The sequence below is a fragment of the Phytophthora cinnamomi genome (genome assembly GCF_018691715.1).
Source record: "Phytophthora cinnamomi strain GKB4 chromosome Unknown Contig91, whole genome shotgun sequence".
Classification (NCBI taxonomy): Eukaryota; Oomycota; class Peronosporomycetes; order Peronosporales; family Peronosporaceae; genus Phytophthora; species Phytophthora cinnamomi.
This window is the reverse complement of record NW_027151024.1, coordinates 1-19,313: the sequence shown is the minus strand read 5'-3', so window position 1 is coordinate 19,313 and position 19,313 is coordinate 1. Positions and strand designations below refer to the sequence as shown.

At 51.3% G+C, this 19,313-nt stretch overlaps 3 protein-coding genes across 3 annotated transcripts; 1 reads left to right on the top strand and 2 right to left on the bottom strand.

Annotated features, from left to right (window-relative positions):
* Nucleotides 1-6,993: 6,993 nt before the first annotated feature.
* Nucleotides 6,994-8,533, bottom strand: IUM83_19913 (NPP1 protein; the record flags this gene model as incomplete). Its single annotated transcript, XM_067944983.1, has 2 exons — nucleotides 6,994-7,805; nucleotides 7,921-8,533. The coding sequence occupies 2 exons, from the start codon at nucleotides 8,531-8,533 to the stop codon at nucleotides 6,994-6,996; spliced, it is 1,425 nt and encodes a 474-aa protein (XP_067784452.1).
* Nucleotides 8,534-9,190: 657 nt separating this feature from the next.
* Nucleotides 9,191-9,679, top strand: IUM83_19912 (putative secreted RxLR effector protein; the record flags this gene model as incomplete). Its single annotated transcript, XM_067944982.1, has 1 exon — nucleotides 9,191-9,679. One exon carries the CDS (start codon nucleotides 9,191-9,193, stop codon nucleotides 9,677-9,679), a length of 489 nt encoding a protein of 162 aa, XP_067784451.1.
* A 4,420-nt stretch (nucleotides 9,680-14,099) lies between these two features.
* Nucleotides 14,100-14,904, bottom strand: IUM83_19911 (uncharacterized protein; the record flags this gene model as incomplete). The annotated part of the gene is made up of 3 exons (XM_067944981.1): nucleotides 14,100-14,167; nucleotides 14,230-14,440; nucleotides 14,602-14,904. The coding sequence occupies 3 exons, from the start codon at nucleotides 14,902-14,904 to the stop codon at nucleotides 14,100-14,102; spliced, it is 582 nt and encodes a 193-aa protein (XP_067784455.1).
* Between the last annotated feature and the right edge of the window lie 4,409 nt (nucleotides 14,905-19,313).

Genomic DNA, 19,313 nt, shown 5'->3' with positions numbered 1-19,313 from the left:
TCCCACCTTCGCAGATTCAGCGGGGACACCTGTAGTAGTCCAGCTAAATCGGCGACTTCATATCTGTAGATGCGTTTGTGCTCCCGCTTCCTGATCCACAGGATATATCTCCCCTCTCCCAGCTATTCTATGAGGCTACACGGTACACTGAATTGCCTCTGTGGGCCACTTCTTCCCCTTCGTAGCAGTCGTTTTGGGGATTTGAGGGCCGTGACATCCAACCCCGAGATCCAGTTTCATTTTCGGTTGCTCTAGCCTTCTTACAAAGCTGGCAGACACAAAAAGCAGGCAGACAAAGTCGTGCAATGGAAAACAAGGACTCACCAGCCAATCATATTCAATCAGTAGGTTCATCTCTGTGTTTTTGAGTACTTTACATGATTTTACATGTGTTTTATGAAAACATTGGTGTGTTTTATGTCATTTTATCTGCCAGGTTTTCTTGCTCTTTTATTAGGCCCTGGTTTCTCCGTCTGTGTCTGGGTCTCGGAATAAAGTAAACGATTCTGATTGGCTGGCTGTTTATCCCCAGACAAGCCATTAATTCCCAACCCCAAGGGGGTGGGAATTGTTTGAGGATTTTATTCCGAGATAGGCATCAATTCGGAGAGGCAGAGTATCGCGTGGTAGCCATGGAAGACAAAGGCAACGACGCTGCAGCACTTGTGGCGCGTACTTGGGGCCCCGGGAGGAGCGCGCTTCGTCTCAGCCGGAGCTTCTTCGCGGGTGGGATCTTGTCCGCCGCCAGCAGCACTCTCGGTGGCGGGTTGCGCAGGGGGTGGGGAAGTCATCAGGCGGAGCGTCGCATCCGGGGCGGGCGACAACAGCATCTCCATGACGCTTGTTTGCGTGCCGGCGCGACGCAAATTTCCAACTTTCCAACTGCGAGGAGGCATCCTCCCTGGGGTTGTGTATGAGATCTGAATGGTGCGAGGAGACTCAAGCTAGAAAAACGATTTTGACAGGGTGTTTGTAGCAGCAACATAATCCCAAGCACCAGCAATCTGGGGACAGCGTCTGGGAATTGCATATTTAATTAACCCCAGACCCAGACGGAGAAACCAGGGCCTTAGGGGATGGCATTCGTGATGCTGGCGTTGTATGTCCTAGTCTATGTGCATTTTACAGTATTGCCGAAACGGACAGAGCACCAGACCACATTCTCGTTTTCAAATTTTCAGAATTCCAAACTTCCCATACAAATTCGCCTAGTCGAAGTTGGTGTGTTATCCCTACAGCTATGCAATCATTAGGCATCGATATCAGAAGCTGACCATCGAGCACGGTGTAGGGTGTAATTGCTCAGGCCTTTCGACGAAAGATTGCACCTGATCAAGAAGGTCATGTGCACTACGCGATGCCAGCTCTTTACGTAGACTGACTACATCAAGCGCGAATGCTGTGCGTTTTAGTAGGCTAGTCTGTATTTGGTTGAACACAAGGGGGTGGTATTTCGTATAGAAAAAATACAAAATCCTAGTACTCGTTGCTCAACCCTGTCGAGTCGGTGTCGCTATCTGCAGCGGCAATCTCCATCCACAGCTCACAGCGTCTTAGCGCTCGTCGATTCGCTACCAGACGTCTCGCTCTTCTCTCCTCGGTACGAGCGGTACGAGTGGAGCGCGTAGATGGCGATCTGGAAGCTGAACGTGTGATGTAGTCGAAGCTTGGGCTTGTAGAAGGCAAAAAGAAAAGTGATATTGTAACTTAAAGTCCGTACTCTCTTGTACTCTAGACTAGCTACTCACATCATGGCCACTCCTTGTTGAAAGCAATTGTTAGTTGACGGGTCGCCCCGTAAACTTCGTCCCGTCGGCCGTCTCGTATGCTGTCCCGTAATACGTACCGCAACAAATATAAATTACGTGCTCCGTAATAAGTTACGAACCAGTAATATATAGCGCAGTGCGTTACACGACCCCGTTTTGAAAAGCGGTGAACTTACTTCGCAGGACAGTTCGGCGAGATGTAGCCCACTTTCTTGCAGCGGTGGCAAGTAGCCGCAGTTTGCCCGTCGTTGTCCAGCATGAGAGCACGTTTACCAGCGTGATCAAATCTCATCGCGAGTTGGATAGTCTCATCCAGTGTCGCCGGGTGATGCTCGCGCACATGATTTGCGGTCGCCGGCTTTAACCCTTGCTGGAAGTAGAAACGAAGCTCCAGCTGGCTGATGGGTACCGTGCATTGGATGAGCAAATTTTGAAAATCTGCCACGTAATCGTGCAGTGACGATGTTTGGCTCAGCGCGTACAGCCGTTCGCGCAAGCGATACTCGCTGTCGGGCGGAAGGAACCGATGGCGCATGGCCTCCTTGAAAACCGCCCATGTCTTCACGCGGCCGGAGCTATTGCACTCCAGCGAGAACTGTCGGTACCAGTTCATGGGGTGACTCCGAGGTGACACGACACCATAGTCACAAACTGAGAAGACTCTTCCATCATCTGCGGATGATAATCCGCGTAGAATTGCTCCACAGCGAAAACCACAGCTCGAGATCTTCGTCGAGCTTCCCTCGGTAGGTTGGAGGTTGATGCTTGCGGGCCCCTGTTGGCCTTGCGGTGAGCGCGTCGATGCGGGCTTCACTAGCAGCGAGCTGCTGCTGCATCATGGCTTGAAAATCAGCTTGTTGGCGGGCGAGAAGCTGCAGTACGTCTCCAAACGATTGCGGTGTGGTGGTCTGTTCTATCACGGTGGCGCAAATTTTCAAAGCTTTCTCGGCGCGATGGTCGGGAACGGACAAGTCGATGCTTGGACTCTTCAAGTGCTACTATGTGATGTAGTCGAAGCTTGGGCTTGTAGAAGGCAAAAAGAAAAGTGATATTGTAACTTAAAGTCCGTACTCTCTTGTACTCTAGACTAGCTACTCACTTCATAGCCACTCCTTGTTGAAAGCAATTGTTAGTTGACGGGTCGCCCCGTAAACTTCGTCCCGTCGGCCGTCTCGTATGCTGTCCCGTAATACGTACCGCAACAAATATAAATTACGTGCTCCGTAATAAGTTACGAACCAGTAATATATAGCGCAGTGCGTTACACGACCCCGTTTTGAAAAGCGGTGAACTTACTTCGCAGGACAGTTCGGCGAGATGTAGCCCACTTTCTTGCAGCGGTGGCAAGTAGCCGCAGTTTGCCCGTCGTTGTCCAGCATGAGAGCACGTTTACCAGCGTGATCAAATCTCATCGCGAGTTGGATAGTCTCATCCAGTGTCGCCGGGTGATGCTCGCGCACATGATTTGCGGTCGCCGGCTTTAACCCTTGCTGGAAGTAGAAACGAAGCTCCAGCTGGCTGATGGGTACCGTGCATTGGATGAGCAAATTTTGAAAATCTGCCACGTAATCGTGCAGTGACGATGTTTGGCTCAGCGCGTACAGCCGTTCGCGCAAGCGATACTCGCTGTCGGGCGGAAGGAACCGATGGCGCATGGCCTCCTTGAAAACCGCCCATGTCTTCACGCGGCCGGAGCTATTGCACTCCAGCGAGAACTGTCGGTACCAGTTCATGGGGGTGACTCCGAGGTGACACGACACCATAGTCACAAACTGAGAAGACTCTTCCATCATCTGCGGATGATAATCCGCGTAGAATTGCTCCACAGCGAAAAACCACAGCTCGAGATCTTCGTCGAGCTTCCCTCGGTAGGTTGGAGGTTGATGCTTGCGGGCCCCTGTTGGCCTTGCGGTGAGCGCGTCGATGCGGGCTTCACTAGCAGCGAACTGCTGCTGCATCATGGCTTGAAAATCAGCTTGTTGGCGGGCGAGAAGCTGCAGTACGTCTCCAAACGATTGCGGTGTGGTGGTCTGTTCTATCACGGTGGCGCAAATTTTCAAAGCTTTCTCGGCGCGATGGTCGGGAACGGACAAGTCGATGCTTGGACTCTTCAAGTGCTACTATGTGATGTAGTCGAAGCTTGGGCTTGTAGAAGGCAAAAAGAAAAGTGATATTGTAACTTAAAGTCCGTACTCTCTTGTACTCTAGACTAGCTACTCACTTCATAGCCACTCCTTGTTGAAAGCAATTGTTAGTTGACGGGTCGCCCCGTAAACTTCGTCCCGTCGGCCGTCTCGTATGCTGTCCCGTAATACGTACCGCAACAAATATAAATTACGTGCTCCGTAATAAGTTACGAACCAGTAATATATAGCGCAGTGCGTTACACGACCCCGTTTTGAAAAGCGGTGAACTTACTTCGCAGGACAGTTCGGCGAGATGTAGCCCACTTTCTTGCAGCGGTGGCAAGTAGCCGCAGTTTGCCCGTCGTTGTCCAGCATGAGAGCACGTTTACCAGCGTGATCAAATCTCATCGCGAGTTGGATAGTCTCATCCAGTGTCGCCGGGTGATGCTCGCGCACATGATTTGCGGTCGCCGGCTTTAACCCTTGCTGGAAGTAGAAACGAAGCTCCAGCTGGCTGATGGGTACCGTGCATTGGATGAGCAAATTTTGAAAATCTGCCACGTAATCGTGCAGTGACGATGTTTGGCTCAGCGCGTACAGCCGTTCGCGCAAGCGATACTCGCTGTCGGGCGGAAGGAACCGATGGCGCATGGCCTCCTTGAAAACCGCCCATGTCTTCACGCGGCCGGAGCTATTGCACTCCAGCGAGAACTGTCGGTACCAGTTCATGGGGTGACTCCGAGGTGACACGACACCATAGTCACAAACTGAGAAGACTCTTCCATCATCTGCGGATGATAATCCGCGTAGAATTGCTCCACAGCGAAAACCACAGCTCGAGATCTTCGTCGAGCTTCCCTCGGTAGGTTGGAGGTTGATGCTTGCGGGCCCCTGTTGGCCTTGCGGTGAGCGCGTCGATGCGGGCTTCACTAGCAGCGAGCTGCTGCTGCATCATGGCTTGAAAATCAGCTTGTTGGCGGGCGAGAAGCTGCAGTACGTCTCCAAACGATTGCGGTGTGGTGGTCTGTTCTATCACGGTGGCGCAAATTTTCAAAGCTTTCTCGGCGCGATGGTCGGGAACGGACAAGTCGATGCTTGGACTCTTCAAGTGCTACTATGTGATGTAGTCGAAGCTTGGGCTTGTAGAAGGCAAAAAGAAAAGTGATATTGTAACTTAAAGTCCGTACTCTCTTGTACTCTAGACTAGCTACTCACTTCATAGCCACTCCTTGTTGAAAGCAATTGTTAGTTGACGGGTCGCCCCGTAAACTTCGTCCCGTCGGCCGTCTCGTATGCTGTCCCGTAATACGTACCGCAACAAATATAAATTACGTGCTCCGTAATAAGTTACGAACCAGTAATATATAGCGCAGTGCGTTACACGACCCCGTTTTGAAAAGCGGTGAACTTACTTCGCAGGACAGTTCGGCGAGATGTAGCCCACTTTCTTGCAGCGGTGGCAAGTAGCCGCAGTTTGCCCGTCGTTGTCCAGCATGAGAGCACGTTTACCAGCGTGATCAAATCTCATCGCGAGTTGGATAGTCTCATCCAGTGTCGCCGGGTGATGCTCGCGCACATGATTTGCGGTCGCCGGCTTTAACCCTTGCTGGAAGTAGAAACGAAGCTCCAGCTGGCTGATGGGTACCGTGCATTGGATGAGCAAATTTTGAAAATCTGCCACGTAATCGTGCAGTGACGATGTTTGGCTCAGCGCGTACAGCCGTTCGCGCAAGCGATACTCGCTGTCGGGCGGAAGGAACCGATGGCGCATGGCCTCCTTGAAAACCGCCCATGTCTTCACGCGGCCGGAGCTATTGCACTCCAGCGAGAACTGTCGGTACCAGTTCATGGGGGTGACTCCGAGGTGACACGACACCATAGTCACAAACTGAGAAGACTCTTCCATCATCTGCGGATGATAATCCGCGTAGAATTGCTCCACAGCGAAAAACCACAGCTCGAGATCTTCGTCGAGCTTCCCTCGGTAGGTTGGAGGTTGATGCTTGCGGGCCCCTGTTGGCCTTGCGGTGAGCGCGTCGATGCGGGCTTCACTAGCAGCGAACTGCTGCTGCATCATGGCTTGAAAATCAGCTTGTTGGCGGGCGAGAAGCTGCAGTACGTCTCCAAACGATTGCGGTGTGGTGGTCTGTTCTATCACGGTGGCGCAAATCTTCAAAGCTTTCTCGGCGCGATGGTCGGGAACGGACAAGTCGATGCTTGGACTCTTCAAGTGCTACTATGTGATGTAGTCGAAGCTTGGGCTTGTAGAAGGCAAAAAGAAAAGTGATATTGTAACTTAAAGTCCGTACTCTCTTGTACTCTAGACTAGCTACTCACTTCATAGCCACTCCTTGTTGAAAGCAATTGTTAGTTGACGGGTCGCCCCGTAAACTTCGTCCCGTCAGCCGCCCCGTAAGCTGTCCCGTAACACGTACCGCAACAAATATAAATTACGTGTTCCGTAATAAATTACGAAACCAGTACTATATAACGCAGTGCGTTTCAAAACGAACTGGTGGGTTTGTGCAGCGAAGGGCGGGAGGGGTTCGAGCCGTAGGTATTCTTTAATAGACTGGATTTTGAATAATAAGGTAGTTGAACTGAATGAAAAGTAGAGAGAAACTTCACGCGAGCTTGGCTCGCACTCAGGGGCTGAGCAGTCGATCGACGGGAGGTATCTGCGAAGCTAGGAGGACTAGGACGACTTGGTACGCTCCCTCCCAGAAGGTGCATATTTTCGCATGTCACACTAGCATTTGCGTAAGATGGCGTGTACTGTATGATAACATCATATATCGGTATCTGATTTCGAGGTCTATTGGATACGAATTTGGCGCTTTTTTTGCTCTAAGAGACCTAATCGGCAAGGAAAGATATACGGTTGAAGAGACGCACTTATTGAAGATAGGCTAGGATGCAGTTGTAGATTGTTGAATACGTACGGTATCACCGAGCTACCGTATTCCTTATGTGCTTGCTGACATGCATCTGCATGATTTGCAACTTGTCGTCCAAACATTGATCAACAGTAATCTTCGACAAATGCAACAGTAGACAAATGTAACAGTAGTCATCAAACGGAAAATTGTATTACGTGCTTACCACTCGTCGATCTCGTCGCCATCATCGCTATCTAAGTCGTCGTCAGACGAGAGATCGCCTACAGTCTCATCTACCATGCTGAACTCCCTCAAGAAGGCCACAGCGGCGTCATCTAAAACGTCAGGAGCAGCAGGCCCATCTTGCATAGCGTTCGACGGTGGGATTGGCGGCAGAAGGTGTGCCTTGGAGAAGCCGCGCTGAATTGTCGTGCGGCTTAAACCACTCCAGCTCTCTTGTATCCACTTACACACCAGCGACCGCCCCGGAGCCTTCATTTTGAAGGTTGTGCCTTGCCCAGTGTGCGCTCGAAGCTGCTCACGTAGCATCTCAACCCACGCAGTACGTAGGTAGCTTTTAAAAGGTCTGTTCCACGCGATATCGGCAGGCTGCGACACCGCCGTACACGAAGGTGGGACCTTCATGAGATGCACATCAATTGACGCTGCGTAGGCCTTCACCTCCGCCGTCCAGTGTCCGGAAAAATCGTCGACCAGCAGTAGAATAGGTTGCCTAGGCTGGGGACGAGATCCGAAGTTGCCCTTTATAAACTCCATGTGGATGTCGGCGTTCCACCACGCGGTCGGGTTCGCATACAGCTGCAAATCGGTGCCTGCCATAATTTGTCTCGCTTCGTTCCAAACATGTATACCGAATCCTCGCCGATACTTCCAATTGGCCGCGTCGCCTCCTTCCACCTGAGATCGGCTACTTTTGAGAACAACATAAAGTGGGTACTTGGTACCATCCGAATCTCCAAGCAGCATCACCGTGAAGCGCTCTTTGTCCTTGCCAGCGCCACGAATCCAAACTGTTTTTGAACCAGTTTTATTTATTGAGTTTTGTGTAGGTACTCGAAAAATACTCCTGTTAAAAGTTTTGGTAAGTAAATCATTGTAAAATACTGTGATCATGTTATAACGTACCTGTTTGGTCGGCATTATAGACTTTAGTCACCCGTAGCTCCAACATTTTCTGCTGGACATCCACAGCAAAGTTGATGGCGATTGTGTCCGCTGCTTCAAGCGAAACTTGCCCTTGTCTAGTCCGTGCACGGATACTGAGTCGGTGCCGCTTCATAAAGCCCTTCCTCCAGTGCCACGAAGCCTCGAAGGGGCTGATCTCGTACTCGTGTGCAGTCGCCCTGGCCTGCAGCTCCAGCATTTTGGAGCTCACGGGAGCCCCGTCCTTCCTCAGCGCGTTGATCCACTGCACCAGCTCCATCTCAGCGTCGGTGGGGAGGATGGTAGCGCTGCCGGTCGGGCGTATGTACTTTAGACTTGCTTGGCGGGGGTCGGCGCACAACTCTTCGAGTTGGTCGTGCTCCTTACGCCACTGGTACATTAGCTTTCTCTTCTGCTCTCTTGCATGGCCTGCCAGCTTAGGAAAGTATTTGTCTAGCGTAGCGTCGACTTTGTTGTTAGCAAAGAATCTTACTATCTCCAGCTTCTCACTCTTAGTGAAGGAGTCCCGAGTATGCTTCGGCTCCTTTCGGCCGGTGCCAGTCACGCGGCTGCGTCCTGGTGGTTTCCGCTTCATGCCGTCGGCTGTGCGCTGCTTATGTCGAAATTGCAAGTGAGAAATTTGTGGTTGAGCTGAGCTGTCAGCAAGCACATAAAGTAAAACTGTACAATCAACACTCGAATTTGATTGGCTACTTAGATTTGTCAGTAAAATGAATCAGTCAGCAAGCACATAAGGAATACGGTACAATTAAAAATTCTAACAAGTATGCATGTAACATACTAACTCGGAGCTGAAGCAAGCGGTTGGTAGGCCAACTGGCCGCAACGAACCGGGGAGGCCCAGCCGGCCGTGCATTCCAGCCAGCCGAGCACTTTAGACACGAGTTCGTCCGATTTTTCTATCGCGAGCGAAGCAAACTGCGGGGGGCCAATCAATCAATGAGCATTTTCCTCGTCTCTCACTAAGTCTAACAGTACTTGCTGCGTCTCGCGTTGATTACTTCGCAGAAGCATCGTGAGATGATTCAAGTACACCGTACACTTCATGGTACAAGTTGCGACCGTTGTTGTACTGTAGTACACGTCTCAAGACGGCAAGACGATCACGGGCCCCCAGCCACTCATACGACATTAGCAAGTACCTAAACAGAAAGCACAAGCCCAAATGGTCTGCCGCGCACAGGTCATTCTCGAATTCCCTCTCCACTGTCCAAGCCTCCCCAAATTCAGCATGCGCCTGCAGTTTGTTCTTCTTGTAGCTGCGGCAGCCTTCGGCGGAGGCTCTCATGCTGCCTTAACTACCAACGGCATTGCCACCTCCCAGCTTGCCGCTTTGGATTCTTTGAGCGACCCCGTACACCAGGGCAGATTCCTGAGGATCAATGCTGACAAAAACGAAGAAGAGCGCGGGATTAATCCTGAGGTTGAGTCGTGGTTTGCCAAGATTCTCGCGAAAGGGAAGGGTTGGGTACCGAACCTTGAGGAGCTGCCCACTCACCTGAAAATTGAAGAGCTCAATAGTCTCGAGAGTAAGCTGGCAGGCGTAAGCGAAAAACACCTGAGGGACCTCGAGGAGCAAGGGTATACGCCCGAGAAGTTGTACCATAAGCTGGACATCGGCGAGAAGATCAATACGAAGACGCGAGCGGAGTTGGACGACGATATCGACTTCAAACTCTACGTGGCTTTCAAGGTGTATTGGGCCAACAGAACTGGCTGAGGGTATGACTCCATGGCAAATAATTTCCTCAGCAAGGGCAACTTGAGTTTTGCGTTCTATCTACCGGCGGTAGGACGACCTAGTAGTGTCTACTAAGACTACTAACCTGAATTCCCTTGAGAATAAAGCGCATCTCACGAGGGCGAGGGCCAAACGCAACGATTAATCTCTGTTCAACTTTGTTAATCCGCGTATTGACCTCTTTTACTTCGTCAAGTACGTCTCTGCCGTGACAAGAGCAAGGATGTAGGCGAAGTTGGTATTTTGAACTCTGACAGCTCAGCGCGCATGCACTCAACACGGCTACCGAAGTTTTTCTTAGAGTGTGTTCGCTACGCAGTTGTAGATGGAGATGCCCTGAAAGCAAAAATATATTGAGATGTGATTAATATATTGAGATGTGATTGGTCAAAATAACTCCTGTTGCATCAACACAACTGGAGATATTCGCCGTTTTCGTCGCCACCTTCTGAAGGTAGAGACGCATACGGAGATTGGGGTGCAACGGCTGAGACGGACGAAGCATTCGCTCTCGGGCGCGCCACGTATCGTGCATGCCCCATGCAGGTGAATTCAATGACACATCACTAAGGTGAAACTAGATTTTGTCTGGCTGTAGTGCAGTATCATGCGAGAGCAATCTTCGTTTTCCGCAGCTACTCTTGGTTGGGGGCTACAGTTCATTCGACTTTGACCATGTTTAATTCCTCCAGGGCATTGTGTCCTGGAACTGCCCTGGGTGAGGTGTGGTGGGGCAGACTTGTCGACTGGAACGGAAAACTCCGAACGATCTGCTGTAGCTACACTACTGACCTATCTAGGACCTACTTGCGATGATGCACGTGCGTAATAGTCAGTGTTAAAGTTGAGCATCTCCGACGTGCTGATGCATTGCAGGCGAACATGGGATTCGCTCATAGAGCTGTCCCGTACAATGTACACCACTTATTTAGTTGCAGAATAAGGGGGATTATCTCCCCCGCCAGGGACCACCAGCCCTCACTCCGTCTTTTGACTGCTAATACACAAGCACTTCCGGGCATCCTTCCTCCTCCAAGACCTCTTCCTCCGGCACCTTCATGCTGTCCTCCGCTGTTATATTCCTCTGCTATTCCTTCCTCTAACATGTCCGATCCAAAACCTTAACAGGTCATGCGCCCAACGCTAACAAGAGGACCCGCGTGAAGCTGCCACGTGTCAAGCAAGCCCGACGGACCACGTCTGCTCGACGGCTGCCACGTGGCAAACCACTTCCGCTACGAGGCCATGCTGCCCTTACGAGGACATGCTGCCCCCCTTGCGCCAGCCACTGAGCTGCAGCGCCGCACGAGTCACACACATACCGTGCAGCCAGCTACTGCCGAGCTGTGAGGCCACGTTGCCCACTGCGCCAGCCACCGTGCTGCTGCGCTGCGTTGAGCAGGACGTCTACCATGCTATGCATAAGAGCCAGTAGAACTTCGCTGGACTCCGCGCCAAACGCGCTACATGCTGTGCCGGCCACAGGCCGAGCCCCTATGAGCTGTAAGACCGCCTGACAAGGCAGGCAAGCCTTTCGTACTCATGTACTGGTACTTCAAAGCGAGATACTATACCGCTGCTTCCACCTTTTCATGCGAAAGCTACCTTAGAGAGCTTTCATGTAGTAAATACGCCCATGAGAGACTTGCACGACATCGCAAAGTCACAGGCCTTCAGCACGAATATAGTAGTGGACATGCTACCCAATGCCCCTGTCCATCTATACTGCTGCTACCTGAAAATGAACGACAAGCTCACATACACGAAGCCTCTGTCAATAAATTGAATTGCCTACTACAGTAGTACATGACATGCTACACAATGCCTCTGTCAAAATAACATATCACATGACTATGAACAACAAGCAAACCAAATACAAAATCAAAATCATGAAGCCTCTGTCCATGAACTAAAACTAAGATCTACCCCCTTGCAATGAGCGACAAGCAACACACAGCCTCTGTCGATAGCGTACGATTTCAATAACATACACGACAAGCACACAAAGCCTCTGTCAAGTCAGATACTGAAAAAAAAAGAGATAACATGAAATGAAATACTTCGATGTACATCACAATACAGGGAAAATAATCATTGCTCTCAACGACAAGCACACAAAGCCTCTGTCCTATGTCTCCACTATTGTAATACCCACGACACAAAAACCAAAATCGCCGATCTCAACGGCATGTAAGGCATGAACCATGAACAGCCAAAGCATTCAAGCAAAAAAATCGCTGTCGAGAGTCGCCACATTAAATGCCACAAAGGCTCTGCCGGTGGATTAAACTCCTAAACATGAGACATATACAAAATGTCAGGTTCTAAATAGACCATCTCTCAATGGATTCAGTCGCACACATACTTCCGCTAGTGCATGTTATAAGCATAACTATTCACAAACGAGAAACATCTCGATAAGGACACTAGGGAGAGACAAATAAAATACCTCCCAAAGATGTGATCCCCGCACATTTAAAGCGGATAGTTGTGTTGTTACGGAAAACATTAAGTTGATCCAGTCCATTCTTCTAGAGCTACATGCTCCTACAAATGGCAAAGTAATTTACTCTAAGCGAACTAAAGTCGCTGAGCTGTAAGGAAAAATGTACAAGCTTTAAAATAAAATCACATTGTCAACAATATTATGTTGCAATTGTCAGTCTAAAGCGACTGGGAGGCTCAAAGCCTTGAAAATGTAATACTTTGACCAGATTGAGGAAACTGGGAGGCTCATAAGCCTACATGTTGAGATGGCCAAGTCCTCTCAACAACTCATGTAAACGGAGAGAATCGGGAGTAAAATAAGTTACCGAGACTTCCGAAAGGAGACACAAACAAAACTAAGAGCAAAACATTCAATATCCATGAGCAAGAAGCTCGAGTAAAGTACGCTCGGCGAACAGGTTTTATCCCAACCAGAAAAAAAGGGTTTTCCTGAGTAGCCACTCAAAACCGCAAAGATACAAATAAAAAGGTGAATACGTGCAAAACACACCTACAAAATCTAGTACATGCAAACTATCGGTGAACAGGTTTCTCCTTCACAAGAAGGTTTTCCTGACTAGCCACGTACAGTCGCAAAGCAAATATCTGCGATCACGAGCAATACGCACAATACTTTAGATCATACATAATCGGTGAACAGGTTTTCTCCTTCACAAGAAAGGTTTCCTGATTAGCCAAGTACAAGCTCAAACTAAATGACCAAACATTTAGCACGACAACTTTTGGCATATCACCCTACAGGCGAAATAAGCCACACGGGGTAGAAGATCACCACCGGTGAAGGCACAACTTGTCCACGCCGAGTGCTAAGGTCATAATAATTATGCCTAAACTTATGCAAGCTGCAACCCAGCAAGCAACGCACGTTCCTCGATGTGGGAGGCTGTTAAAGTTGAGCATCTCCGACGTGCTGATGCTTTGCAGGAGAACATGGGATTCGCTCATAGAGCTGTCCCGTACAATGTACACCACTTATTTAGTTGCAAAATAAGGGGGATTATCTCCCCCGCCAGGGACCACCAGTCCTCCTCACTCCGTCTTTTGACTGCTAATACACAAGCACTTCCGGGCATCCTTCCTCCTCCAAGACCTCTTCCTTCGGCACCTTCATGCTGTCCTCCGCTGTTATATTCCTCTGCTATTCCTTCCTCTAACATGTCCGATCCAAAACCTTAACAGTCAGGAGCTGCGAAGCAGCAGAAACTGCGATCGTACACTTCCGTCTTGGTGTTCTGAGGCGGCCAGCTAGACGTGCAGTGGAAAACTGGCCTCTGGCTCCTGCTGTCGACAGAAACCTCCATTTCCGCAGCTACTCTTTGTTGGTGGCCACAGTTCATTCGAGTTTGACTTTGATTAAATTGCTCCGGGCATTGTGTCCTGGAGCTGCCCCATTTGTGAGGTGGAGCCGATTTTTGAACAAAGTCAGTGGCCCTCGCTGTCACGTGGTATCATCCTTGCTGCTAAACATACTGTTTGACCATCAATACGCGTGTATCGTTCGATTTCCATTGCCCGAAGTGTTCGATCGCGAGCCGATCGACCCCGGCAATAAATAAAGCTGTATTTGGTTATCGTCAGCAGTACGTACGTCCCAGTAGCTTGCGTTCTGGCGCAAGAAAAGAAGCTGTTCAAGCGTGATAGGGTGCACGCTGTTGCGCTCGTGGCCGAACGTGACCCGCGCCATGCTGAAGAATCTCTCCACCATGTTCAAGGTGGGTGGCACACTTCGCAGCAGAGCATACTGCTGCTCTTGCTTAGCCAGCCGTTGTCGTTTTTGAAGGCGCTCAACGAAAGAACCCTCTTCTTCAGCATCATCACCGACAGCGTCCCGTACAGCATCAACCGCAAACGGGCCCAGCGCCGCCTTCTCGGCCCGGGTCAGCCTATCCGTCTAGCCCCGGAGCGCGCGGACGCAGCCAGACTCAAAGTCGGGGCTGTGGACGATATCAGAACGCGGGACTGCATAGAATAGATGTTTCAGTTAGAATTTTCTAGCAATCATACCCGCACATTAAGCTTACCAAGGTACGAGGCGTACTGAGGGTTCTCAGCAATAAGCCCGTCAAACCATTCGCGCACATCTAGCAGGTCCACATCACTTCCTTGGAGAGCATTCGAAACAGATTCGACATCTTTCAGTTTTTTGTACATAAAGCGCAGGTGGCGGTTGCGAGCCGGAGCAGGCAGCATGTCTGCGATGTCGTCATCGTTCTTGTCATAGTGCTCCAGGAGCTGGAAGTACCGATGCAGCATCGAGAACGTTGAACTCCAACGGGTATCTTGGCGAATTACAGGTCGGAGGTCCGTTTTAAGGATGAAATTAAAATGAATCATGAGAAATAAAAACAATTAGTAACTGAATAGCGTAAACAGCTCCAAATAAGATGGCGTACCGCAACTTTGCAGATATGAGTAAGTGTCCGTAGCTTGACCATCAGCGCTTGCACTTCAGCAAGGTTGGTCTTGTGGTCTTCAAGCTGCTGCTGCACAGCTCGGTTGAGTCGGTGAGAGGCACACCCGACTAGTGGCACGCCCACTAGGGTAGCAAGTCGTCTGTCGATGCTACAGTTGTCACCGGAAATGAAGACGCACTGGTTCAGCTGCTTACCGAAGTCGCGTGGCAGCATGTCAGCGAGGAACTCCCTGTGAGCAGCAGCGGAAAGGCCGTCGTCCTTCTCGTTCAGGAGAGGAGCCATGCACAGAAGCGGACACTTTACCTTACCGTCGACTTCGTAGCAGGCGAAAACGGCAAGGTAATCCTCAGAAATGTAGGCCCAGCCGAATGGTGCAGCCATGTCGACGATAACGATACCGAGCTGGGCCAGTTTTGCTCCCATCCATTTGACGCTCCTGGAAATCATCATGAAGTGCCGGAAGGCCCTTTTCACGTCTCCTTTGAGGATGCACGCCACCACAGCTGTGTAACGGGGTTACACACACAAGTGACAACAGTCACTTGTGCACAATAACGGTCACAAGTGACAACTGTCACTTGTGCATGACATTTGTCACTTATGGTTTAACAGATAAATATCTGTAGAAAGTTTTAGATACTTCCTCACATTGGTGTAAAACACACCAATGGATACATTGAAGTGGGCCACCACAGTGAGTGGTCCACACATACCCAAAGATCCTATTGGTAGAAAGCAGCATCTTTCTACCAATCAGAGACATGCATATTAGCGGGGCTCTGACAGCCAGCCGCTGCCAGCCCCTTTCATAGATGATAAACAGTTTTTAGCAGATTTAGGAGGAAGATCAATTTACAAACAATACAGTTCTCATTTTACCTTAAACTAGCTATTTGGTGTTTTATTTGATTTATATTATACTTGTGGACTCAAGTATAATTAATTCAAATTATTAATAAACTCATACGCTTCCTCATACACGTAGCGCGACGTGTAAGCTAAAGTAGTGAGCCAAAGTAGGCCCGCTACACCTGGTAGCACTTTGTAGTCCGTCCAACGACCGACTACTTGACGTTCGTACGAGGTGTACGAACGCGGAGCCGAGAACCACATGAGCACGGAGGTGCCCATGGAGAGCTCCAATACGCCTGCAACTCATGTTGCACGCGCTGACTGCCCCCACCTGTCGGATCCAGAGTGGGAGGCCCTCCAACGACTGTCAACAATCATTGGAGAAGCGACGATAGCTACGATGCTGCGTACGCTATCGCCGACGGAGCAATATGGTGTTGCTCTGGGGCTCATCATGAAGGAGCAGCGTGATGCTGCTTCCTCAGTGACGGCGTCGTCATGGACGACACCGCGTGCTCAATCATTGAAATTGAGCGTAAGCCATTACGCGGGAAGAGAGGGCGAGCCTCTCCTCCGATGGCTTGTCGAGCTCGACACAGCCATAGCGGCTCGACGCATCGTCGACCCGCTGTCGAAGGTCGCGTTCGCCATGTCCTGCCTTGGCGGACGCGCAAGGAGTTGGGCGTATGGACGCCGACTCTCCGATCGTGAAGTATTCAAAGGGGAGCTCAAACAAGCGTTTGAGCCCCCGCAAAACGAGTTCCGGTCGAGGGCGGAGTTCCTCGACCTTCAGCAGGGTAAGCATGACGTCCATGCTTACGCGCAGCGCGCACGATATTTGGTATCAAATATCGTAACTAACCCGATTGACGAGGCGACCAAGGTCGTCACGTTCATGAAGGGGCTTAGAGATGGTCCTGTGAAGACTTATCTCTTCCGAGAGTACCCGAGTACTCTCGAAGCTGCAATCACCCTTGCCATGCAAGAAGAGTTTAGCCTGCCGCAGGTTAAACTCCAGGTAAATGTACCGAGGTTGCAACCGCGCCCGGTAGTGAGCACGGGAGGACCGGAACCAATGGACCTCTCGAATGCAACGGCTGCTGGTCACCAGCAGCACGGAAGTTATGTGCGATGCTTCCGTTGCGGAAGGATCGGTCACTTTGCCAGAGAGTGCACGGCTCCCGTGCACTACAGTGGTGGCCGTCGTGGCGATGCCGGGCATCGCCGCGAACAAACAAAAAACGTGAACATCCAGTAGGCGCGGGGCGCCCTACTGGTAATGCAGTCGCGCGTGCCGACATCGGGCACGCGACACTCAGGACTGCAGCCCCCAGTGAGACCAGCTCTCACTACAAGAAACAAAATGACAGGCCGAACCTGGTCATCTTGAAGGTAACGTCGAAGAGAGCGAGTGACTCTCTTCGAGCTTTGGTAGGTTCAGATGCGTCGAACAACTTTGTTCGACTACGAAGCCTGCCGAGACTTGACTTCGAGGAGGTAAAGGTACCTCGAAGTCTTCTGGAAGTTCGATTGGCAACAGGTGCCATCGTAAAGACCGAGAAGCGCGTCGTGAACGTGCGCTTCTCGTACAAACAACGAGTGTTTGTCGAACACTTTATCGTCCTGGACCTGGACGATAAGTTCGACGTAGTAATGGGCATGCCGTGGCTTGCACGGCATGATCCGGTAATTGACTGGAAGAAGCGCACGCTCGTGCGCTTCGGTCGCGACTACGGAATAGAGAGCGATGGCCCTGTTACCGCGGAGCACGCACCAGCAGGTGCGCGCGACTCGCCAGTCGAGACAGCGCTTAATGCCGCTGTCCCGGAATGCCCAAGGGGTGCGCGAGGATGCGCACAAGTGGGATCCACGTCGGCGGTGCTGCCGACGTCGGAAGATGAGGATGTGTCGGTTCCGGGAACCAATACTCACGTTCAAGCGTGTAAGAGACAGTCCCGGACCCGAAGAGGTCAGGTCGACAACGACGCGTCGGCTCCGGGACCCGACGCACCCTCGGTCACGAGGGGCTCCGCCAATGGATGGCGTCGAGGTGACAAAGGCGTGTCAACTCCGGGAGTTGACGCTACAAACAGTGCGAACAGTTGCAAACGTACCGCACTGACGCAATTTGCATGCTGTCGTGCAGCCGGGCTGCACGTCGAAGCGCCATGCGATCAAACCGGGCTTGATATAGCGCGCCCGCAGACAGGGTCTGCCGGCGAACAACTGTCCACGGCCGGGCCTGGATCAGAAGGACAACAGTGCAGAGCCGGGCTCCACACAACAAAAAGACGGCGGATGCGGAGAACGCTGCGCAAGGCTCGGTCCGGGGCCGAGACACCACAAGAACCGATTGCCGGCAGACAGAGGTGGTGACGCCGGGCGTCGAGACGCTGAGCGTCTTAACGCGCACTGATACTGGATTCCAGTATCAGGAAATGGGACTCGCTAATCCTCCGACGACGGCGTCGGAGTTGACTTCGCTTCCAGCCGTGAGCTGGAAGCGCCTCACGCGAGACTTGCACGATGGACGCATCGAGCAGGTCTGCATTCTGTCGAACAGCGAAAGAACGGAGAGCGAGAGCGAAGCGCTGAGGCAGCTCTTCATGGGAAGTACCACTGAGAGTGAAGACACTGTCAGTGCGAAGACGAAGCGAGAGCGCTTCGAGGAACAAGGTTGGGACTCGCTGAAGTCGAGTCCCTATTACGAATTATTGAGGGAGTACAAAGACGTACTCCCGGAAGAGATTCCTGCGGACCCTCCGCAGGACAAAGGCATTCAGCACGAGATTGATCTCGTGCCGGGCACGAAGTACTGTGTCACGCGGCAGTGGCCACTGCCGCGAGAGCAAGTAAAAGCAATCGACGGCTTCTGTGAAAGTCGTCGCAAAGCAGGACAAGTGCGGGAATCAAAGTCCCCGAACAGTGCTCCGACGTTCTGTGTCAAAAAGCCACAGGGCGGATGGCGCATCGTTCATGCATACAATAAGCTGAACGATGCGATGGTACCAGCGCAGACGCCGATACCGCGAAAAGATGTTATCATCGATTCGATGGCCGGGAGCACCGTTTACAGTGCTCTCGACTTGCGAGACGGATTCTATCAGATCCTAATGCGTGAGAGCGATATCCCTCTCACGGCACTGAGCACGCCAAGCGGCATGCTCTGGGAATGGCTGGTAATGCCGCAGGGGCATAAGAACGCCCCTGCGACCTTCAACACGTGCGTGACGCACTTGTTGCGCTCGGTGTGCGACTTCGCGCCGAGCTACTTCGATGATGTGTTCATCCACAGCCGGGTTGTGGACGGGAAGACCGACGTAGAGATGCACAGGGTGCATCTCCGGAAGCTACTTGAGATTATGCGAAAGCAAAAGCTCTACGCGAACCGGAAGAAGTGTAACTTCGGGGCGAGCGAGATACCCGTCCTCGGGTGTCTCGTAGGGAAGAATGGTGTTCGCCCTGACCCGGAAAAGGTCAGAGTGATCAATGAATGGCCAACGCCTTCGAAGCTGAGGCAGTGTCTTTGTTTGGCCACGTACTGTGCAAGTACGTGGAGGATTATGCGGGCAAGATCCGCCCGCTGTCACAACTTCTTAGGAAACAAGCTGTGTGTGGAATTGAATTCATTGCCAGTACAGATGATGCAGTCAAGCGGGGCTTGACTGAGGCGCCGATCTTGGCAGTGGCTGACCAAGATCGCCCATTTCACGTAGTGTGTGACGCATCCGATTTCGCTGACGTGGATGCGCAGGCACGATCACGAGGGCCGTGATCGTCGTTCACTACCAATCGCGCCAGCCAGCCAGCTGAGAGCAATACGATACCGCAAAACGCCG